Here is a 19,500-nt window from a genome sequence, read left to right on the forward strand (position 1 = left end):
AAAAAAACAGAGCCTTTTCTCTCTGAACCTGACTCTGGGCCCTTTGTGGATCTCAGCCACCAGTGGCTCTGTCACACAAGCTATCAGATTGCCCCAGGAAGACAGGAAAGCTGTACCGTCCCCTCCAGCCACCTGCTCTCAGTTAGAAACCTCCATACCATAGTGGGTGTGCTAGCTCCAAGTAACAGGCCAGCCTACAGCTTAACCCACCATTGGCTTCGGCTCCAGTTAATGCACTGGGGACTGGTAATCGAGATGGCAAAGGACCAAACGTGTGCTGGTTTCTGTCTCCCTGGTTATATGAAGCCATCCCCTGCCCACTGCAGTGGGGAGTTTACCTGCACACTGCATCCTTATTTCCCCTCCCTTGCCAGCTGCCTATGGCCAGCTCCTTTCAATAGCAAGCAGGACTACAGCACTGCTTTGTGCCAGGAGATTACTCTGCAGCTGAAGTGGCACAATTTGCTGGAAGACAATGATCTGATAAAACCCTCAGAGCCTCACGTGCATCACTCCCAAGCAGCCGCCAGGAAATCTGAAGACAAAGGGCAAAGGGAAGGAGGCATGGCAAAGACAATGCCACCCTTGCCTTTTACTGTGGGGAGATGAGCAGGCTGAGCTCCTGGGTTATGTAGAAGCCACTGGGTGCACATGTATGACAAATGAGTCCCAGCCCCCTCAAACTCAACATTCTCATTACATTGCCAACTTAACTTTTTCTGCTTGCTTCGTTAACCCTTAGGTGGGTATCCCCAAGGGATTATTTACACAGTTCAGACACCCAATGGCACAAGGAAGGAGAGGGGAGGAGAAATGAAAAGCTTTTTCCTTCCTTATCATGGCATTGTTGACCCCACTCTCCAGTCCAAAAAACCTCACTGGCTACAAACAGGGGCTTGTGCTATTCACAGCCAGTTTCCATCAACTTCACTTGTGTAGGTCAGCCCCCGAGGCCTAGTGTAACCCAATAGGGTAGGTTTCTTCATCCCAAACTAATCCACGATAAAGTAGGAAGCCCGCAGGTGCCCAGGCTCCCAGCTGCAGGGCAGCCTGTGATGCCAACCCCTCCTTCCAAACTCAGCCCCAGACACCAGCAGAGACCTTCCTGCTCCTGAGAAAGGCATCTCTCTAGGCTTTGATGATTCAAGAGTCATGTTAGCTGATTGTATCAACCCTGACCAGGCAAATCTCTTTACCATTTCTTATCTGAGTCTCACGGATTAGCAAGTTCTCTTCTGCCTTCTCCCTGCCAAAAAAAAAAAAAAGAAAGAGGAGTGACACAATAAATATATTACTTCATCATTGATCAATTCATAACCAATTCTGAGGAGAAGAATGGGGAGCAACTATTCAATGCACAGCAAAACCATGATAAACACCACCATGCAGAACACACACATGTCCAATATGTATTTTCACATATATATTTATTCATAGCTTCATAAAATTTTAAGAAGTCAAGGCTGGAGTTTGGCAAGAACAGTATTTCAATTCTCATGGGAAGCAGCCCAAAATCTATACTGGCTCAAGAGGCCAGGATTTTTGGATTCAAGCATTACACCATTGAAGTATTCTTTATTAAGAGCATATCCCCTAGCACTGCTCAGAGGAACTGCATCCGAAGTGAGGTGGCTGGAAAGTGATACCCACTGTTCCACCACACTTGGTATCCAGCTCACTCAGAATTGTCTTTGGAGAGTGATCAAAGTACCCACCAAGTCTGAGCTTGCTTCACTTCAGAGAAGCAATGAAATTATGGCTGCTTGGTATACACATACTTATCGGGGGAACCCCAGAAGTACATTATACTTCCCTATACATATATATGCATTTTACATCTATTGCAGGAACACCCTTTCCGTACCTCAGCAGGTTTTCCTCCAGAAGTTTTTTCCGCTTTGGGGGTCGCCCTCGTCTCTTGCCCGTTTTCCCAGGAACGTTTGGGGTGTTAGTCTGCCCCCCGCATCCCCTGCGAAACAGTAAACCCACCATGAAATATCTGCTGAGCAAGGGCTCATCATCCTGTGGCTGGCAGGATGGAAGAAGGGCAGGGAAGTCAGAACAGCTGCTGGGAACCCCGCTAAAGGAAGGGATTAAATCAGAGCAGCAACAGGACAGGGAGGGGAGGAGAGAAGGGATTCCCACTGGCTGGAAGCCTGATCTGGGAGCCGCCGGCACGGTGCGGGGCAGACGGGGAGGAATGCAGTGGGGCAGGCAGCATCGTTCCCACAGCAGGCTCTCCTGGTGCCACAAAGGCTGCAGGCTGGCTCTGACACAATGAACGACGGTGGGGCAGCTCGCAGTCTGCTTGGCAACTCCAATCTCGCCCACATTGCCCCAGCCCTCTCCCAGGCTCCCCCCTGCAGCCCCCTGACACAACAGCAGTCAGGCGGAGTCCCCTACAGCCAGGCTGGCTGTGCCGTGCCCCCCTTGCCCCCTGCACCCAGACACAGGGGAATGCTGTGGGGACTGTTACCTGTCTGGAGCCAGCTCTCCATTGGTTTTCGCCTGCACAGGATCCTCCTTGTACATCCGCGTGCCATAGAAGTACCAGTACAGGGCACCACTGCTGTCCTCGCCCAGTGGCTCCACGCGGAGGCTGTCGGCATCCAAGCCCTGTGCCCATCGGGAAGCCCCCCACCAGACGGTGACAAGTTGAAAAGCGGCCACATTGTCACACAAAACATGATGACACCCTCCGCAAACACCTCCCTTCTCCCCTCCCACCATGCCACAGCAGCAGTACAGCTGCTCCTCCAGGCCAGAGCTGGGAAAATGTTACTCCAGGGGGAAGGCGATGTTCGCTCTCTGTGCAGGGAGAGATTGAGATTGGCATCTCTAATTTGAATGGCCTCTCTCATTTTAACATTTCATCTCTGGTGCTCCTGACAGGGAAGGGCTAATTAGAGCTGGCGACAGTCACACACAGCCCTGAGAAGCTCCCTCCCCCCTGCCCGCCATCACCCTTCCCCCAGCTCCCCCACTACACTTCACCCCCATCCTTTCATCTCACACCATCCCTCAGCAAGGCAGTCTCAGCTCTCGCAGCCCTGCCATTACCATTGGAGCATCTCCAAATTCACTCTTCTCAGGAAGAGTAGCCAATAAAGCCAATTTACTTAGTGACTCCCATGCTACGAATACATCCACTCAGGATGAGGGCCCCAAGAGCAGTCCTGAGTGCTTGCCTTGGGTCCTCTGCAAGGCAAGAGAGGAGATGGAGAACTGCTGACCCACTGCACCGGTACCAGTTACCTGGTGTTAAAATGCATTTAACAGCATCAACCCTTCTGTTCCCAGGCAGATTCACTGATCTGGCCCTGCTGCCCCATTTCCCCCTTCCCTGCTGCCCAAAGCACCTTGAGAAGGTCGAAGACATCATCTGCATCGAGGCGGTAGTCACAGAGGCGGTGCAAGATTTCCACCCGGGTGCGTAGAGGCAGCTCCTGGAAGGTGGACTCCCTCAAGGGGTTGGGTTTCCCTTCCTCCAGCTCCCAGCGGTAGTTGATGATGTCCTCCAGGTAGCTGTGAAACGTCTGGGATCTAACCAAGGAAACAAAGTCCCACACACTCACTGTAGTTTGCCACAAACACCTGGTGGAACTAACAACTTGAACGTACACAACACAGACACAGCTGACACCTGAAGGAGAACCATGCCCCACAACAGCTATGGTTAGGTGCATCTCTACAGAGTTCCCAAAACACAGCAATCTCATTGCAGCACCATGGGATTTCACATTATACACATAGAACTTACAGGACTCTGCATTACTGTTATTTCTTTCCAACTTGAAATAACAAGCTAAATATGCTAGCTCAGCCCCATGGGCTGTGCCTTTTGCTAGCACCAACATCAATCTTTTACTAAAATAGGATGCAACGAAGCCAACAAGCCTGATCCCCTTCTGCCTCTGCCCAATTCATGCGGAAACCCTCTTCTTCAGCTTTCCATTTGCTCCTCACATTTGCAGGTAGCTAAGCCCTGCTCCTCTTTCTGCCTCTTATGTAGATTTCTATGCCCTGGTTCAATGCCTTGCCACTTTCCATAGCTGCTTGAGTCCTACTCGCTTTGCTGTATGCTTCCTATATTCCTGTTGTTACCCCTATTTTCCCCTCTGTCCCTAAAGATGCCGCCACTTTCTGCCTGTTCCTCCACCAGCGGCTCTGGCAGGACATCTGCACAGCCCAGTTAACACACACAGCTTGGATTCTGCCATGCAACAAGGCTCATTCATGCAACATGAGTGTACTTCTCAAGCAGGGCTCAGCCCAGAGGACTAAAGTCTCCCTAGTCTCCAAGATGATCAAGTTGAACACTTGAGTTTTTCATACACATTGCTATTAGAATGATCTTTCTAATCTTCTAGCTGGGCCACATTAAGTCTCCCTTCCGCTCCCAGAAGTTCACCATATAACCAAAGGAAACACGCATTTCTTGCCCTCATCTGGCATTCAGGGTAAATGTCCCCATCTGACACACATTAGACTGCTGACGGAGCTTAAGGCTAAAAGAACTCCTGTCTATATTAATGAGACTTGAGGCCCTTATTCTGACTGCTGAAAATTTCAGGGGAGGGAATAAAAAATGGCTGCTGAGGCCATGTGTCCCTAAATATAAAACTTCCCAAAGATCTGTTCATATCACTTTGAGTCCTGAGACTTGCCAGGCTCTCTCAGCCTGCTTGTGTACCCTGAGCACAGCTAAGGGGGACCCCCCCATGCCCCAGTCATTCTTGCACACACGGGAAGTCCATATGCCAGCAAGAACACCACTGGGTACACATTCCCACCAGCTCTCAAAAAGGCAGCTCAACTTGATAGGTTTTTGGCACAAACGGATTACTCTATATGATTAATGGAACCATGCCAGTGCTACAGAACTGTGTTTGCCTGAGAAATTGCTAACTACTACAAAAGCTATTATTTTTTAACAAAGAGATGGAGAAGCACGATCCAACTGGAGAAAGGTTGTTAAAAGCCAACCAGAAGTTAGCTATTAAGAAAGCAGGCTTCATGAGTTTGGTAAAGACTGGGTGTCTTTGCAAGGACCATGACCAGACAGTGACTGCAAGAATGAAGGAACAGATACCACATAATTCCTCAAGCTATGTCCATCTGGCAGCATTCCTCTTCCTCCTCAAGTGGCGAGAAGTTGATGCTACCACCCTGCAGATCAGTCCTCACTAGCCTGCTTCTTCCTGACGTCAAATGCAAGCTGACCTCCCACAGATACCTCCTCTCACCGGAGGAGCATTACCATTCCTCTGGTTGTATTTAACAACAGTTGCTTGGATGTACCTGGATCTAGTGCCTTCCGCAGTCTGGAGTTTGCTATTTTCTATGTGATATAAACAAAGCATTAGCATTTCCAAGAATCATTGCTTTGCCCCACTAATATCAGCAATAAAACAAATGCAACTTGAAACGGTCCCCTGCATTGACAAAGTTCAGCCAGCAAAGGAGGACTGACTGTTTTATGAAATGATTTCTGAGCTGCATCAAGTACTAATTTTAGGATAAAAACTAACCTCTTTTAAATGAAATATTCAGTGCACAGTACACCTACCTGAAGTAGCTGTGTGCATTCCCAGGGTGCCTTCTTCATATACCTCAAGAACCCAAATCAACTTCCAGCAAGGACTTCAGCTCGGCAGAAAGTGTGATACTAGATTCTCTTTATAAACTTTTTACCTTTAAGAATGCTGTTTGATCATACACAGCTTAAATGTTAGACATTTACTGAAGCCATTGATTAAAACAAAAATAGACAGATTTGACTAGCTTTCAGAAGAGAAATAGTGATGAGAACATCCTTTCCGGAAAGCAGGAAAGTAGTACCTGTATTGATGCTGGGAAAGCAACACCTTATTGATGCACAGAAGGAAAAAGACTGTAAACTCTCAGAAGACATCTGAGTTTCAGCCCCCAACTTCAATTGTTCAACCCTATCAGAGCTCAAGACAGAAGATTATTTTATCAGATCTGATATAGAGGCTCTGGCTATTTCCAAAACAACTGACTGAAAAAACAGTTTCCCTAGGACCCTGAAAAACTAGTGGGAGACATGGTATGCCAGGAAGAAGCAACAAAAGCAACAGGGTTTTATCTGCTCTTATTTTTCTGGCCATCCCCACCCCCCTTTCTTTTTTACCCTAGGGGGGAAAAAGAAAAAAAAAAAAAAAAAGGAAAAAGGGAGAGCCATGGATCAGACAGATACTTTTACTGCTTGCACAAGTACACCTACCTTGCTCTAGCATTTGACTCCTCTCAGAGAAAAGTGATCCAGAAAGCCTTTCAGTTCCAGAAGATCATCTGAAGTCTTTGCCTATGTAACTCTGATTCCCCCTGGGGACTGGCTCTGTTGACTTAACCAATTTGGTTTGAGTTTGACTTTCACAGAAGTGGCTAACACTAGAAATTTCCTCCATCCACCCAGTGTTCGATACATTACAAGCTCTGTTCTCAAAAGTACTTTTGAGTTGCTACTCCCATCCATTTTCAAAGACAGCTACTGTGCATTTGTCGCTTTGAATAAGGATAGAAATGAGAACCAGAGATGGGAACCAGATGTCTCAAGGCATTCTCAATCACTCTCAGTCTTACCCAATTTATATTTTCCCTCTTAATGGGGACCGGCCTCTTTCGTCCAGACAAATGCGGGGTGCTCGTCTTCAACCTGTCTGCTGCACCTACGTTTACTCTCACTTAGCCTGGCTCTATTACATTCCATTTATAAATGGTTTCTGAAACAGCCCCCTTGGTTTGGAGAAGAAAATGTGCAAGTAGTACAGCAGTCTATGAGAACCCTGCCCTTGGGGTCCTTCCTCACACAAAGCAGAAATGCTCAGGAATGTTTAGCATTATCTATAAAAAATAAAAAACTTCATATCCATAAGATTAAAAAGTCAGACAGACAGGAATTGCCTGGATGCAGTCTGTCAAATACTCTTTGACCGCTCATTAATGTAACAGTGATACACCTGCAGGTGTGGCAAGTCCTACAGAGTCTCTGCTACAGTTGAGAACCTCTGAAAACCCTTTTGCAGGCGGGAAGAAGGCAGAAAGGAGATCACTGAGCTAAGGAGGCAGATGTATCGCTTCTCCTGAGGTTTGCAGCATCACTGATGTAAAAACTCTCAGCCAATGGAGGCAATGTTAGGTCAACAATATCCTTTCTCTACAAACTGGTAGTATTCCCAAGGAGGATGAACTGGTACACAGACGCATTCTGTCTCAGGATACATATCCAAAGGAAAATCAACTCCCTCCTGAAAGTAAATTGGTGGTTCTAAGAATAGCTATGAAAAATTTGAGATTGTGGACCACAACTGTCACCGTATCTCAATCTTCTACCTCTCCCTGCCATACAGCACAAGCCATCTTCCATACAGCTCATTAACCAAGGACAACTATTGCAGAAATCACCTACAAGAGGTCAGAAAAGCTAGAGTACTATGTAACTGTAAAACTTCACCCTTCCCACTGTCTTTCTTCCCATCCCAATTTCACTAGCACCATTAATATTTCAGAAAGCTGAGACAAAGTGACTCACTTGTCACAACATCCCTTACTTTGCAGCTGCCACCCAATGCGCAAAGCAGTTTGGATAGCTGTAGTGGGGAAGTGGTGGAATAGCACATGTGTATCTATGGGATACATTCCACATGGGTGCAGGCGATTTCTCATGAGCCCAATGCAATTCTTAGTCTTGTCCCTGGCTGTGCTCTGAAACCACATGGTCACTGTCAGAGGTCCCTACCTTCTTTTGCGATGATTAGAAAGGAGGTCAAAGCTGAACTGTACATGTGGCTGAAAGATTAAATCATACGTTGGAGACCCCTACGCATATAAAAGAAAACCTGGGGCACAGGGAAGGATGTGACCTAGCACCTCGGTGTCAAAGGGGAGGAATAGCAGCAGGCAAGCCACAAGAGTCCCAGTGAGGTTGCAGCTCAAGTTGCCTGTGATCTTTAGTAGCAGCTGCACAAGAATCAGGGCATAAAGACGACGGGAACAAGCTGAAGGAGGGGCTCCTCTCCAACATGGGTATCAGCGTCCAGAACAAGCCAGAGAAATGATACACCCCCTGAGAGCTCAGCGCTGCAGCCCGGCCATCTGCCACCCGGCTGCTTCCCAAAGAGGGAGGTTTCTCTGTGCTCCAGGAGAGGGGAGCCGAAGACTCCTCCCCCTGCCTGGTGATCCCAGTTCGGCTGCCTACCTTCCCCATAGCTTCCCCTGCTCGCAGAAGAGGCACCCTGCCCATCACCCGGGCTTTTAGCGTTTGGGGTCATGCTCTGCTGCTGGAAAAGGAGCGTGGCCAGTGTGCGCATCACTGTGCCCAGTTTCCCAGAGGGGCTCCATGGGAGACCTCTGGGAGAAATGGTGAAAACTTCACAGGGTTGACAGGCTATAGGACGAATTTAGTCAGAGCTCCTGGTGCATACGAAGCAAGGAACAGCTGCACCCGCAGACCCCAGCCCCACAGGCACCCTGTAGGGCAGACTCAAAGTGAAATTCCTTCTGAGTGAACCCAGCAGCATTGGGGCTGGAATTATGTGTACACACACACACACACACACGTATTTTTTTATCCTTATGCCCAGAGGAAGCAGAGCCACTTGTGCTTTTAGTTTTAAAGTCTCCAAAGTAAATCAAATCTTGGCTGGGAAGCTGTAAACAAAATCAAGCCAAACAAACAAAAGCAAAACCAAACACTGATTCAGTGAGAGAGTCCCTGTGTCAATCTGCACTTCCCGCAGGCAGTGTGCCATGGCCCGACTGTGGAATTACTGTCACAGCACACTTCCCTATCTGGTCTATTGCTGCCAATTTTGTTACAAGCCCTCCCGCCCCCAATCCCCTCAAAACAATGAAACACACCCTCTCCAAATCAACTAAAAAAAAACCCAACCATAAACCCCCCAGCCCTTGGGAGTAAATATTGGATTAAAAGAAACATTAGGGTAAGGAGCTGGAAATACCGGAGATAAAAATCTCTCAACAATGCTCAGATACTGCTGGCACATACAAATAAGCCTTCTCAAAGTTCAGATGCCAAATAATTGCCTGGACCCACTAGCTGGAGTATCTATCATGTTGACAGTGTTTTAAGTCTCTTGTTTCATTTAATTTACAAAATGCAATGGAAGAGTAAATACTGGAACGCTCTGGAGCTAAAGCCGCTGGGAAAATGGCAAGCCTGACCTATGTCTAATCCCAGACAGTATATTGTTCTGTATTTGAGATTAAAACCAAGAACCCTGACAAAACCAGAGGATGGCAGAGAGCAGGAATAACAGCAGACCTCCTCCACCTCCTGCCCAACAGCAGTATGTGGGAGGAACATGGAAAACAAGACTGTGAGAGCTCAGCCCTTCCCTCAAAGACTGTTTAAACATGAATAGGATTACTCTCACAGTTCATTTTACAGAGCTGGCCTGAAATAAAAGTAATAGAAGTGATAATTCTGTCTGGCAAAAGCTTTAAAAGCTGAAAAAGACTTGGGTTCCGTCAGCCACCCAGCACAAGCATTGCTTTTACAAGGTTGTCAACATAAATATATATAAATGAAAAAAGACTCATTGGGCATCTAGTTCACAGCACACAAGAGAACTGGTCTTGTCTCGATGATGTCCGCAGTTAAAAGAAACAACAGCAGCAGCGACCGAGGTCTTATCAAAGAACAGACGTTTTATCGTGGAATTAATTTTGTGGACTGAAGATATTTCACCTTATGGGCTGGCACCTTTTTAAGTTCTGAATTGGCAAAAAGGCACCAGCCTGGTGTTGGGAGTCACTCAGGTGTTAATGAGAGCATTAACTGGCAGATGGCATTCAAGATATGTCTCCCCTTTCCAATGAAGGCAGCTTCTTTGCTACAGCAGAGATCAGGAAATCTTCATCCTTAACAAGCACACAATGCTTTGGCACAAAGGCAAGCCCTCTGGAAGGTAATGGGAAGGATTCAGGGTTTGCTGGGATGACCTCAGTCAAACATCATTAACAGGGTCAGGAGAAGCAAAGCCTGTTTCAGAGGAAAAAAAATAATGTAAGGGCCCCCATGACCAATCTATCGTGGCTTGTCAGAAAGAGAAAGCATAGGCTGACCTTAGAAGCAATATGAGTTACTACTACCAGCCTGACCTTGAGCTCTCATGTAACAATGGAGACTTTTTTTTTCCTACTGTATTAATGAGCTTTCTTATCTGAGGTGGGGGAGGAAGCTTTATGGACCAGCTTGTACTTCACCTTCGAACAATTTACCCCACTGAGAAACCAAGTCAGGCATGACGCAGGGAGGGAAAAGATACTACCTCATCCTTTTGTGTGAGAAAAGGGTTGGATAGGTATATTTCCTTCCAAGCCCTCTGCGTGCAGCTCGCTCAGAAGGTGTGCAAGCCAAAAGAAAGCATATCGTCCTCAGACCATGGGCGGGCTTGTCATGAGGACGATCAGACTGGCAAAGGCTCAAGGGCAACAAGCATCTTGAAGGGTCTCTCCTCAAAACACTTCACTGCAGCAGATCAAAATAACTAAGATGGAGGTACAGGAATCATGATCTTAAACTTTAACATCCACATTTCATTTCCAATTCAACTAGCAGTGCCACTGCTGCAGCACCGTCCTGCACCACTGGTGGGGACAGACTCACAGATTCTAGCCATGGAGTCCGGAGGCAAGCAGTAACTCCTATTCACACCACACTAGTGACAGACCTAAGCAAGGTCCTACCCTAGAGTAAAGCCCTTCTGACAGAGGAAACAAATACTCAAGCTCATCCTGGTTTTCCGTGCCCTGTTTTGATTCATGCCAGGAGAAAACCAGGTGGCCTATAAGTCACTGTGGAGAAAAGGAAGACAGCTGCTGTTAACAGACCCTGAATGAGACCACAGAATGAGATGGAGGAGAATCCAACTGAACTCACCAGAGCTCCAGAGTGAAGTTTCTCCTCCCAGAATCAGAGAGATAGGAGAGATTGCTGGAGCACAAGACCTTCACAAGGCATGTACAGTCCTGCCTCTTGTCCTTCACTGCTAGTTAGAACCAGTTTCCTGCACGCATATATGGCTCAAACATCAAATTATTCTGTGGCTTACCTGTGTGGCCATCAGGAGCACTAGCAGTGAAGGGGGGAAGAAAGACACCTGGCGACTCAAGCATGTGGACTGCACTGAACTCTACACCCAGTGACCTTTGTCTTCTTTGTGAACACCAGAAGACATTCTTTCTATGTTACAACCATGGTTTTGTTTCAAAGGTCAAAAAATATAACCGGTTAGCAATTATTAAGTAGTAGTAGCTCTTCCCTAGTCTGGTCTAACTCCTGGATTTGGCAGTCTGAAACATGAATGACCAGAGGTTTCCACATCCATGAAAGAGAAAAGCAAGTTTTCCAGAAAAGCAAAGGATAGCAGAATGATTTCAGCACCCTGATCTCTGCCCCTCACGTGTTCACCCCGTAAGTTTCTTCCAGAGCTCAAATGTGGCACTGAGACCAAGCCCAAGAGTAAGCTGAAGAGATGCTTGGAGAAGACATCAGTGTTCTGGACCCTCTAACATGATAAAACAAAGTTAGGACAGGAGGTTCTCCAGCAGAAGGGCTGCTAGATCTTGCTAAGGAAATCTAATTTACATGGTTGGATACCAGGGAATCCACTGCCTTCCCAGCTGAACGCCTGAAGCGTTCATGTTTAGGAGTAAGGAAGAATCAGCTAAGAAATTCCAAGGCCGTCAGCAGCTTAAGAATACTCCAGTCCCACTTCTTGTCTTCCTCTATCTTACCTCGAGCAATCTTCCATACAATAAAAACTGGGGAAGCTGGAAGGGGAGCTGGCAGATAGGTTGTATCCCACAGAGAAGCAGAATAGGAACAGCTATGGAGCGAGGCAGTGTCTCCAGGGAGGCAGAGAGAATGGAGAGCTGATGTAGGCTGTCTGGTCTAATAAGGGATCACACCACAGGAGCATGTGCTGGCTTGACAGAAGCAAGTGCAGCCACTTAACCTAGGTACGACAGCTGAAGCAGGAGCCTTGCTTTGCTACCACCAAAAAAGGGGAGCACGAAGGAGGAAGGGAAGCCATGAGGTCACCACAGCTGCCCACTCTTCAGGGACATTCCAAGTCTGCTCATACAAATGTTTCCCCCCAGCCAACAGCAGAAAAACTAAGTAGCCAAGGAAGTTTCTAGCCTGGGCTCCTTAGCACTACCAGGCTCCAACTCTTGAATGAGATGGAGATGTCCTTTTATCTGCTGTGAGCTGATACGTGCGACCTTCTACTGCTTTTATCTCACATGAGGGACAAGAGGCAGCAAGTCCACCCCTCCAAAAGGAGACGCCAGCTGTAGGAACTGAACTCATCTCACATGCCAGCATGGCAAAAGGCATGTTCTGATCTTCCCCACCTTCCTATGGTCCATGCTGCTTCTGTGATTTGTCTTTTATCTAGCAACCACCCTATGCATGACACTGCATGACACTGCCAGTGGGAGTGACTCGTTTGTTATTGTGCTGAGAGAAGGCAGAAAATCAACAGAGATACCGGCACAGATACAGCACTGTCCCACACTGGCCTTTTCTGAAAAGGCTCTTCCCTTCGGCTGGCAAATGCCGGGGACAAGCAGGAGTGCTGAGATAAGTGTCTATTTGATCTTCTCTTCCCCCATTTACCCTGGCTTTTCACTGCTTTATGTTCACAAACCGCCAAGGCAGCTAATCAGTGCTCTGTGACCCCTGTTAATTGGGCTGTGTGAGAGAAAGGCAGCACCGGCAGGAGAAATCACACATACCTGTTACTTTGAACTGTCCTGTCATTTTCTGTCTCCCTGCTTGCAGGAGCTCCAAGCACCCTTCTGTGAGCCAGGGCTGCTCTATTTCTGTCACCACCCCCAGGATCAGCAGGAGGAGCCACAGGTGTTACCCATCGTTGTCCTACCTTTGACACCCCCAAGAACAGGGATGCTGTTGATTCTCCTTCCGCATAAGAAGGGTGAAAGTGATTTTTGGTGCAGGAAACACAATCTGAAGGCGCTGATGGCCCTCCTCCACCTATGCCCAGCTGCTCCTCACTCCCCTTGTCTGCCTCTCTGTTGATCCCCCTCTTCCTCCCCACCACAATACCAGGAACAAGCTAGCAGATGCTCAGCATCCATCTCCCTGTCTCAAGAGACCAGCAGCCTATCTGGCCAAGTAAGCCAGAGAAAGAAAGCAATTGGTGTGAAGATGTGAAGCCATTGGAGGAAAGACAGGTTGGATTTGCCAAACCCAATGGATTATGCAGTACTTGGAGGATGAGGAAGACACATATGGTTAACTAGATGTACACTAGGTGCGGGGGCCTGAATTTGATTTTTAGGTAGGAACTAGGGCTGCTTGTGTGTTTTTGTTGTTTGATTGAGGAAAGGAAGAAATAGGGATAGAATCATAGGATGGATAGGAGTAACAATAAAGTCAGAGCAACTAGAAACATCACGTATGGTAACAAAGGAGGACAAAGTCCTGCAGGCAATGGGGATGAGCAGGAGGACATGTACACTGCCCAGATGGATAAAGAGAATATTAATGGGACTAAAATAAAATATGATGTCTACCTGTTTTTGAGTGCTAGCTCAAACCTTCTCCTTCAAGCCCAGTCTCTGCACAGTCTCCATGAAGGGAAGATTTGTGCTCTCCTTGTATGCAGGGTTTTGGGATAACGGTATGGACAGAGGAACAGGAATTCCCCCCACTACTGCTACTGCAATTTGAGTGAAAACCGATAACGGCAAATCAATAGGTTGGATAATCGGATTAAAAAGAGGGGAAAATAATGCCGCTAAAAGATGCTGAAACATCGCTGTGGTGAGCAAACTGTATTGCTGTATGTACTTGTGAAAACAGGAATTAAGTTAGCAACAGATGAACAGAAAGGATTATTTACCTTGAATGAGTACAAAGAAAAGACAATCTGAAGCAGTTTTTAAAATTGCCTTTTTCCTTACTTGTAACTGCATAAATACTATTAAGTGTGATTGTGCTATTTTCTATGGGCATTGTTGGGTTTGACCCAACGATGATCAAGTTTATACTAGAGGTGTATTTAAACACGCCCAGCTTTGCCAACATGCTATCTCCATAGATATGCTGTACTTCACCACTTATTCAATTTTTCCTTTAAGATACTACCCATAAACCATCAGTCAAAAGGTGCAGTAACAGTAGCTTTCAGCGTGATGTACAACCAACCTATGAGAGCAACAAGGGAAGAGCTAGAGGAAACTAGCTCTGTAATCAGCCACTAACATGCATTTTCCTACCTACCGTCATGTCAATATATGCATCACAGCTCCAACACGGAGGAAAGCAGAAGATGTTGCGACTACTTTTTCTCTTCTTGCCTAAAACCAGGGAAATTCTTTGAGATATGGCTGAAACTGTAAAATAATGTGCATTTGGAGATATACAGGAACCTCCACAAAACTCCTGGTAAGTTGGTCTGCCAGATTAACCTGCCTGTCTGAATGGGGAAGAAGACTTGAGTACCTGTCAAGCAATAAGTGGTTTCTGCTGCTTTTGGGGTGTTGCACCGGACAGTCCATCAGTCCTGAAGGAGACAAGATGCATAGCCTGAGCAATGCCAGCTGCTCTTTTCCTGCCTTGAGGAATCAATCTGTTCAGCTGAGGGAGCCCAAGAAAGAGGCAATATCAGTTACTGAAGCTTTACCCAGAAAGGGAGGCAGAGCTGGTACTAGAACAGGGTGGTACAGTGCTGATGCCATCACACATTATGTCTGAGGTGGAAAGGACCAAGAAAAGAAGTTATCTCACCCTAAGCGCCTATGATAAATTAATGATAGAACTGAAAATATCTCTCCATACGCCTAAAGAAATTTTGGTGTCAAGCTGGCATGTGATACTGCAGAAGGAAGATGTCTCTTGCCATGTGATGACATTGATCTTGGCTGGGGAAGGGCCAGGGAAAATGGCTTTTATTAAACAATGAATTCCCTGGCATGCTAGTGAATAGGGTTGGAGAGCTGAAGAGAATCAGAGCCCAGTGCTTCTCTGTGCAATGAGATATATCACTGCAGCTAGACTGGAAACATGATTTTTTTTTCCCTGGCATTGTGCTCAGATCAAGTGGTAAGAATCCCCTGAGACACTGAAGTGCAGAGTTTTCTGTCAGGCTCACAATCAGAATGAGTGACAGCCGCCACTGGCAAAGGCAGAATGGCAGGAGGCAGAATTCCTGAGTCTCAGAGGCAGCGCTGTGGTGTGTACTGAAGGGACAGTTGGTACCAAAGGACGGGAAGATAACGGTGACAAGATGTCAGGACAATCAGTACTGAAGCTGGTGGTACTGGTGCATAGGACAGAGGTGCAGAGTAAGAGAGCCAGCTGAAGGAGGAATGCACTGACCTCTAGGGTCCCTTGGTGAAGCATATGATCATCAAGTGAAGATCAAGCAATAATGATGCCAAACTGGAGATTTTACAAGCACACCAGCAGGCAGCAGGCATTGACAGACTTAATGGGATCAGTAAATTATATCACTCCTTGGATTTTTGCAATGAAAAACCAAAGAACCTTGGTTCTCCTCAGAGCATATGCTCATGAGGCAATAAATCCGAGACACAGCAGTTCCCAGGGTCAGTTTTAGAGCTCACAGAGTAACTCCTTGGCCTCAAAAGAGAGCCCTCTGACCTGGACATTTCTGATCACAACTTAACAAAAGGAGGTGCCTTTCTCTTCCCAACAGACAAGAAGGACAGATTTTTGTCTGCCTTGTAAAGGAAGTCAGACAAAGGCAGGAGGGTCCCAAGGCAGGGTGAAATGCTGATCCTCAAAGGTTCTGATCAGCAGGTGAAACTCCTTCAGTGCTCACATGGATGGATGCCTCTCAGAACCCCACAGGAATTCAGAGTGCTGCATTCTTCTCTGCCCAGTTCTTCCCCAAGGCTTATCAGACACTGGGGAGGGGAATCACTTATAGGCATAACGATCCCACAGCCAGAGCAGAGTTTGAAGCCTGAGGGCTTCTGCACTGCTTCTGTGTCAAGTACCTTCAGCTTTGAATAACAAAAGGCAATCTCTGGAAGGATCAAAAAGGAAAACAAAAAGAACCAGTGTTAGAACTATTTATTAACTAACTCAGTAACTAGTTACAGGTTGTTAGATATAATAAAAAGGAAGAAAGATGGGTGCTCAAGTGGGAAACAAATACCTTGGGGGAAGCCAACTCAGTCAATCAGTGGAAGGGGTGGGTTGGGTAATGTTGGTGTGGGGTGAGAGGCCTGGCAAGATGCAGGCTGCTGGCTATTGCTTTGAAGTGTTCTGCTAAGGGAGATTTTGGTTCATGAATGCTGGGTGCATAGCCAGTGAATACTGATCTGACCTGGAAAGAACGTGCAGGGAGGGATGTTGATGGCCACACAGATGAAATGAAGTGTGAGAACCACTGCTGCACTCTCTGCTCTTGCCATATGCTGCCTCTATGTGCACTTTGACTCTTAAGGCTTGTTTTTTTCTCTTTGTTTTGTGTTTTATTCTGTGTGACCTTAACAGCCAACTGCAGTGCATGCCCAACAACAAGCCACTTCGGATGTGACAAAATGAAGATCAAGCCATAGCAGTTTTTGTCTCAGGAGGGGTGAACACAGCCTGCTGGATGGTCCAGAACATACCTAGAGCCCAACTTTCACCTAGTGAACTAACTTGGTAAGACAGCAAGGGCTTTGATTGGCCTGTGATGGCATCACATTTCTCCCATCAATTATCTTCACTTGCATCTAACCATGCTTCAATATGTGTTTGTCAGCTGTCATCCACACACTTCTTTCTTTCTACAACTTCTATTTGATGGTGAGGCTCTTTCTGAAGAGAAGCAGATCAACCCTTGGGAGCTGGAGACAATTAACTTATGAAAGACCCAAATACATCTTCTGTATTCTGAAAGAGTAAAAAGGAATGAGACTTACTGTTCTCCACATGCAGACTGGAAGAGGATCATTACTTACTATTCATTTCTGGATCCTTGAAGAACAAGTGAAGCCAGCTTAATGCTGCATTGTTCATTCCTAGTGCCATCAACAGAAAGCATGCTCTAATTCGTAGCCATAAGGAAACACAACAGTATTGCTGTGGCCATAAGCTCTTCCGATTGTTATGGGGCTATAGAGAGGACCTTAGGGTATTACAGTGATGACGAGCACTGTGGGGAAGAAGCTGGAGTTATTGTCCTGCTGATGATGGGGAAATAGGACACATGCCTCTATTATGGCACAAATCCATATGAAAAAAAGCCTTTATGCGCCTTGCTGCTCATTGAAAAATATGCTTAGTGTGAGAGAAGGGAGTCCCTTCTGAGGCAAAAAATACCTAGCATGGGGTTGCCTTGAAGCAAACAAGCTTTGAAAATTCATTACTTAAATCAAGTCCCACACATTACAAGTTTCTGGGGACAATGGGTAACCCGAAGTTTTAACAGATGGGTCCTAAAAAAATTCCTTTGGGATTCATTTGGAAAAGGTCTTCCCTCTCCTTTTCTCTAAAAAACTACTACACTGGTTGAGGCAGAAGGAAACCGAGGAAGGATGGAAGGTAAAATGAGAGAAAAATTCAAAATACAGGTGACTGAGAGCAGAGGCTGAGATGACACACCAGATTATCGTAGAGATTTAGCAGCTGGCCAGGAGTGCCCCAGCTCTCTGGGGCTAAAAGGCTCCAAGAAAATACTTTGAGAACTTCTCCAGTATTCTCCCTTGGACTAAAGATTGGCTTCTGAACATGGCAGATGTGTTAGGAGACGGCCTGCAAGACCAACTGTGCTGGAACAGAAATCCTGCACTGATGGTTTGGAATGCAAGCCCCGAAAGTGAGGGCAAAGGTTTCACATGGAGAGAACTTCAACCCTGCCCCACTCTCTCCATCATTCTTTTGTCTTCTTCCTTCAAAGGAGAAGATGTTTTAGCTTCCCTTCTCAATTTCTTTCTTCATCTTTGCTTTCTTCCTCCTCTCCGGAGCACTTGGTTTGCAACATCAAGGACTTAAAAATACAGCTGTCCATTTCATATTTCAAACTCTGACACTGGCATGATGACATCATTGCAGTCTCCAAGACTGACCTCTCTATTCATCCTTTTAAGTTTAGCCATCTCTTCCTCCCTGTCAATGTTTTGCATAACTCCCTCTCCCCAGATATTCCATCTATTTGTCTTTCATCCATCTGCCCTAACAATAACAGCACAACTTTCAGTCTCTCTTCCACCATTTTCAGTTCTTATTCTCCACCACATTTATGGAATAGCACTTCCAGAATGTGCGACCAACTTTTCTTTGGATTCTTCTTTAAAGATTCATTTTATCCATCTGAGAATCAAAGACATTTACTTAGCTTTATTTATAGTTGAACTCTATAATTTTATTCCACTGTGCTTCTCATTAATCTCTGAATGACCGTGTTATTTTACTGCTGTAATCTCATCCTTCCTTTCCCAACACCTGCCAGCTGCCTCATTTTCACTTTTTACCCTTTAAAAGGCTCACCTTGTATGGCTTGGCTATTATTATAATAAATATTAATATTAGATTCAAGATGAGAAATGCAGCCACTTCATCTCCCTTGCCCCCTCACGGTATCTCCTGTGCTGATGATACTGGGTCGATTCCAGAGGCCATCCACCAATCTCCATGATGTATGCAAGGCAGCACTTGTTAAAAGTCAGACTGTAAATAATGCTGATCTTGTTGATATTCACTTGGCATTCATGAATATGATTCTGAGTTAGTGAAGTGCTTTGTGGCTGGGCCATTGAAACAGTTGTTATAATCAAGGTCACCAGCACAACTGCCAGATTCAGCTGGTTAAAGCCTTTTCTGAAAAGTGGTGGTCCTCAGGTCTGCTGTGACTGAGCTTAGGCTGGCTGCCCCAGATGTTGTGGCACGGACTGAAGCATTGAATTCATTCAGGTTGTCTTAGTACCTTGGCTTAGCTATTCCCACAGCCCGGTTCACCACAGTATCCTTGAGACTGAAAGGCTGGCACGGGTTTGCCAACTATCCCAGTTGACCTGCCGTTTCATCCCTTAGACCAAGCCAACATACAACAGTTCTTAAAGGACACAACTCACATGTTGACAGCAGAAAGGCAATTTTAGGATGTTTAGTCTTTTAACAGAGGCCACTTTTAACAGAACATGAGACCTAGGGTAACACCCCACAGTAACCTGTAAAGATACAATCTGCACAGAATATAGGACAAGGGTGGACAGAAGTGACAAAGCAGAAGGAAGAAGAGAAATACCCAGAGCTATTAAATACCTTCTCAGAAATGGGCATTTTGTGCAATGGGTTAGAAGATTTCAGACTATCCCTTATCTCTTTCTGATGAAAGCTCAAATAAGTGATTACAGAACAAGCATTAGAAAATCAGCAGAATAGAGGCAGTATTCTTGATTGGCAATTCAAGAAGCAGGGAATATAGCTCTTCAGATGCCGCACTGGGAGTATTTCTCAATGCCACC

The 19,500-nt window shown here is 46.2% G+C and overlaps 1 protein-coding gene across 3 annotated transcripts in view; it reads right to left on the reverse strand.

Moving 5' to 3' along the window:
- Nucleotides 1–19,500, reverse strand: part of LOC130609191 (chromatin remodeling regulator CECR2) — a 98,301-nt gene that overhangs the window by 21,695 nt on the left and 57,106 nt on the right. For all 3 annotated transcript variants that reach the window (XM_057427872.1, XM_057427874.1, XM_057427871.1), the window contains exons 3-6: nucleotides 3,360–3,543; nucleotides 2,477–2,616; nucleotides 1,865–1,969; nucleotides 1,197–1,246 (exon numbers count right to left, since the gene is read on the reverse strand). In XM_057427872.1, the coding sequence (XP_057283855.1) occupies nucleotides 1,197–1,246; nucleotides 1,865–1,969; nucleotides 2,477–2,616; nucleotides 3,360–3,543 (479 nt within the window). The remainder of the gene's footprint in view (nucleotides 1–1,196; nucleotides 1,247–1,864; nucleotides 1,970–2,476; nucleotides 2,617–3,359; nucleotides 3,544–19,500) is intronic.

Source organism: Pezoporus wallicus, unplaced genomic scaffold (assembly GCF_028554395.1).
Source record: "Pezoporus wallicus isolate ANWC-B61680 ecotype Strahan unplaced genomic scaffold, APGP_CSIRO_Pwel_v1 contig_2908, whole genome shotgun sequence".
In the NCBI taxonomy this organism is placed as follows: Eukaryota; Metazoa; Chordata; class Aves; order Psittaciformes; family Psittacidae; genus Pezoporus; species Pezoporus wallicus.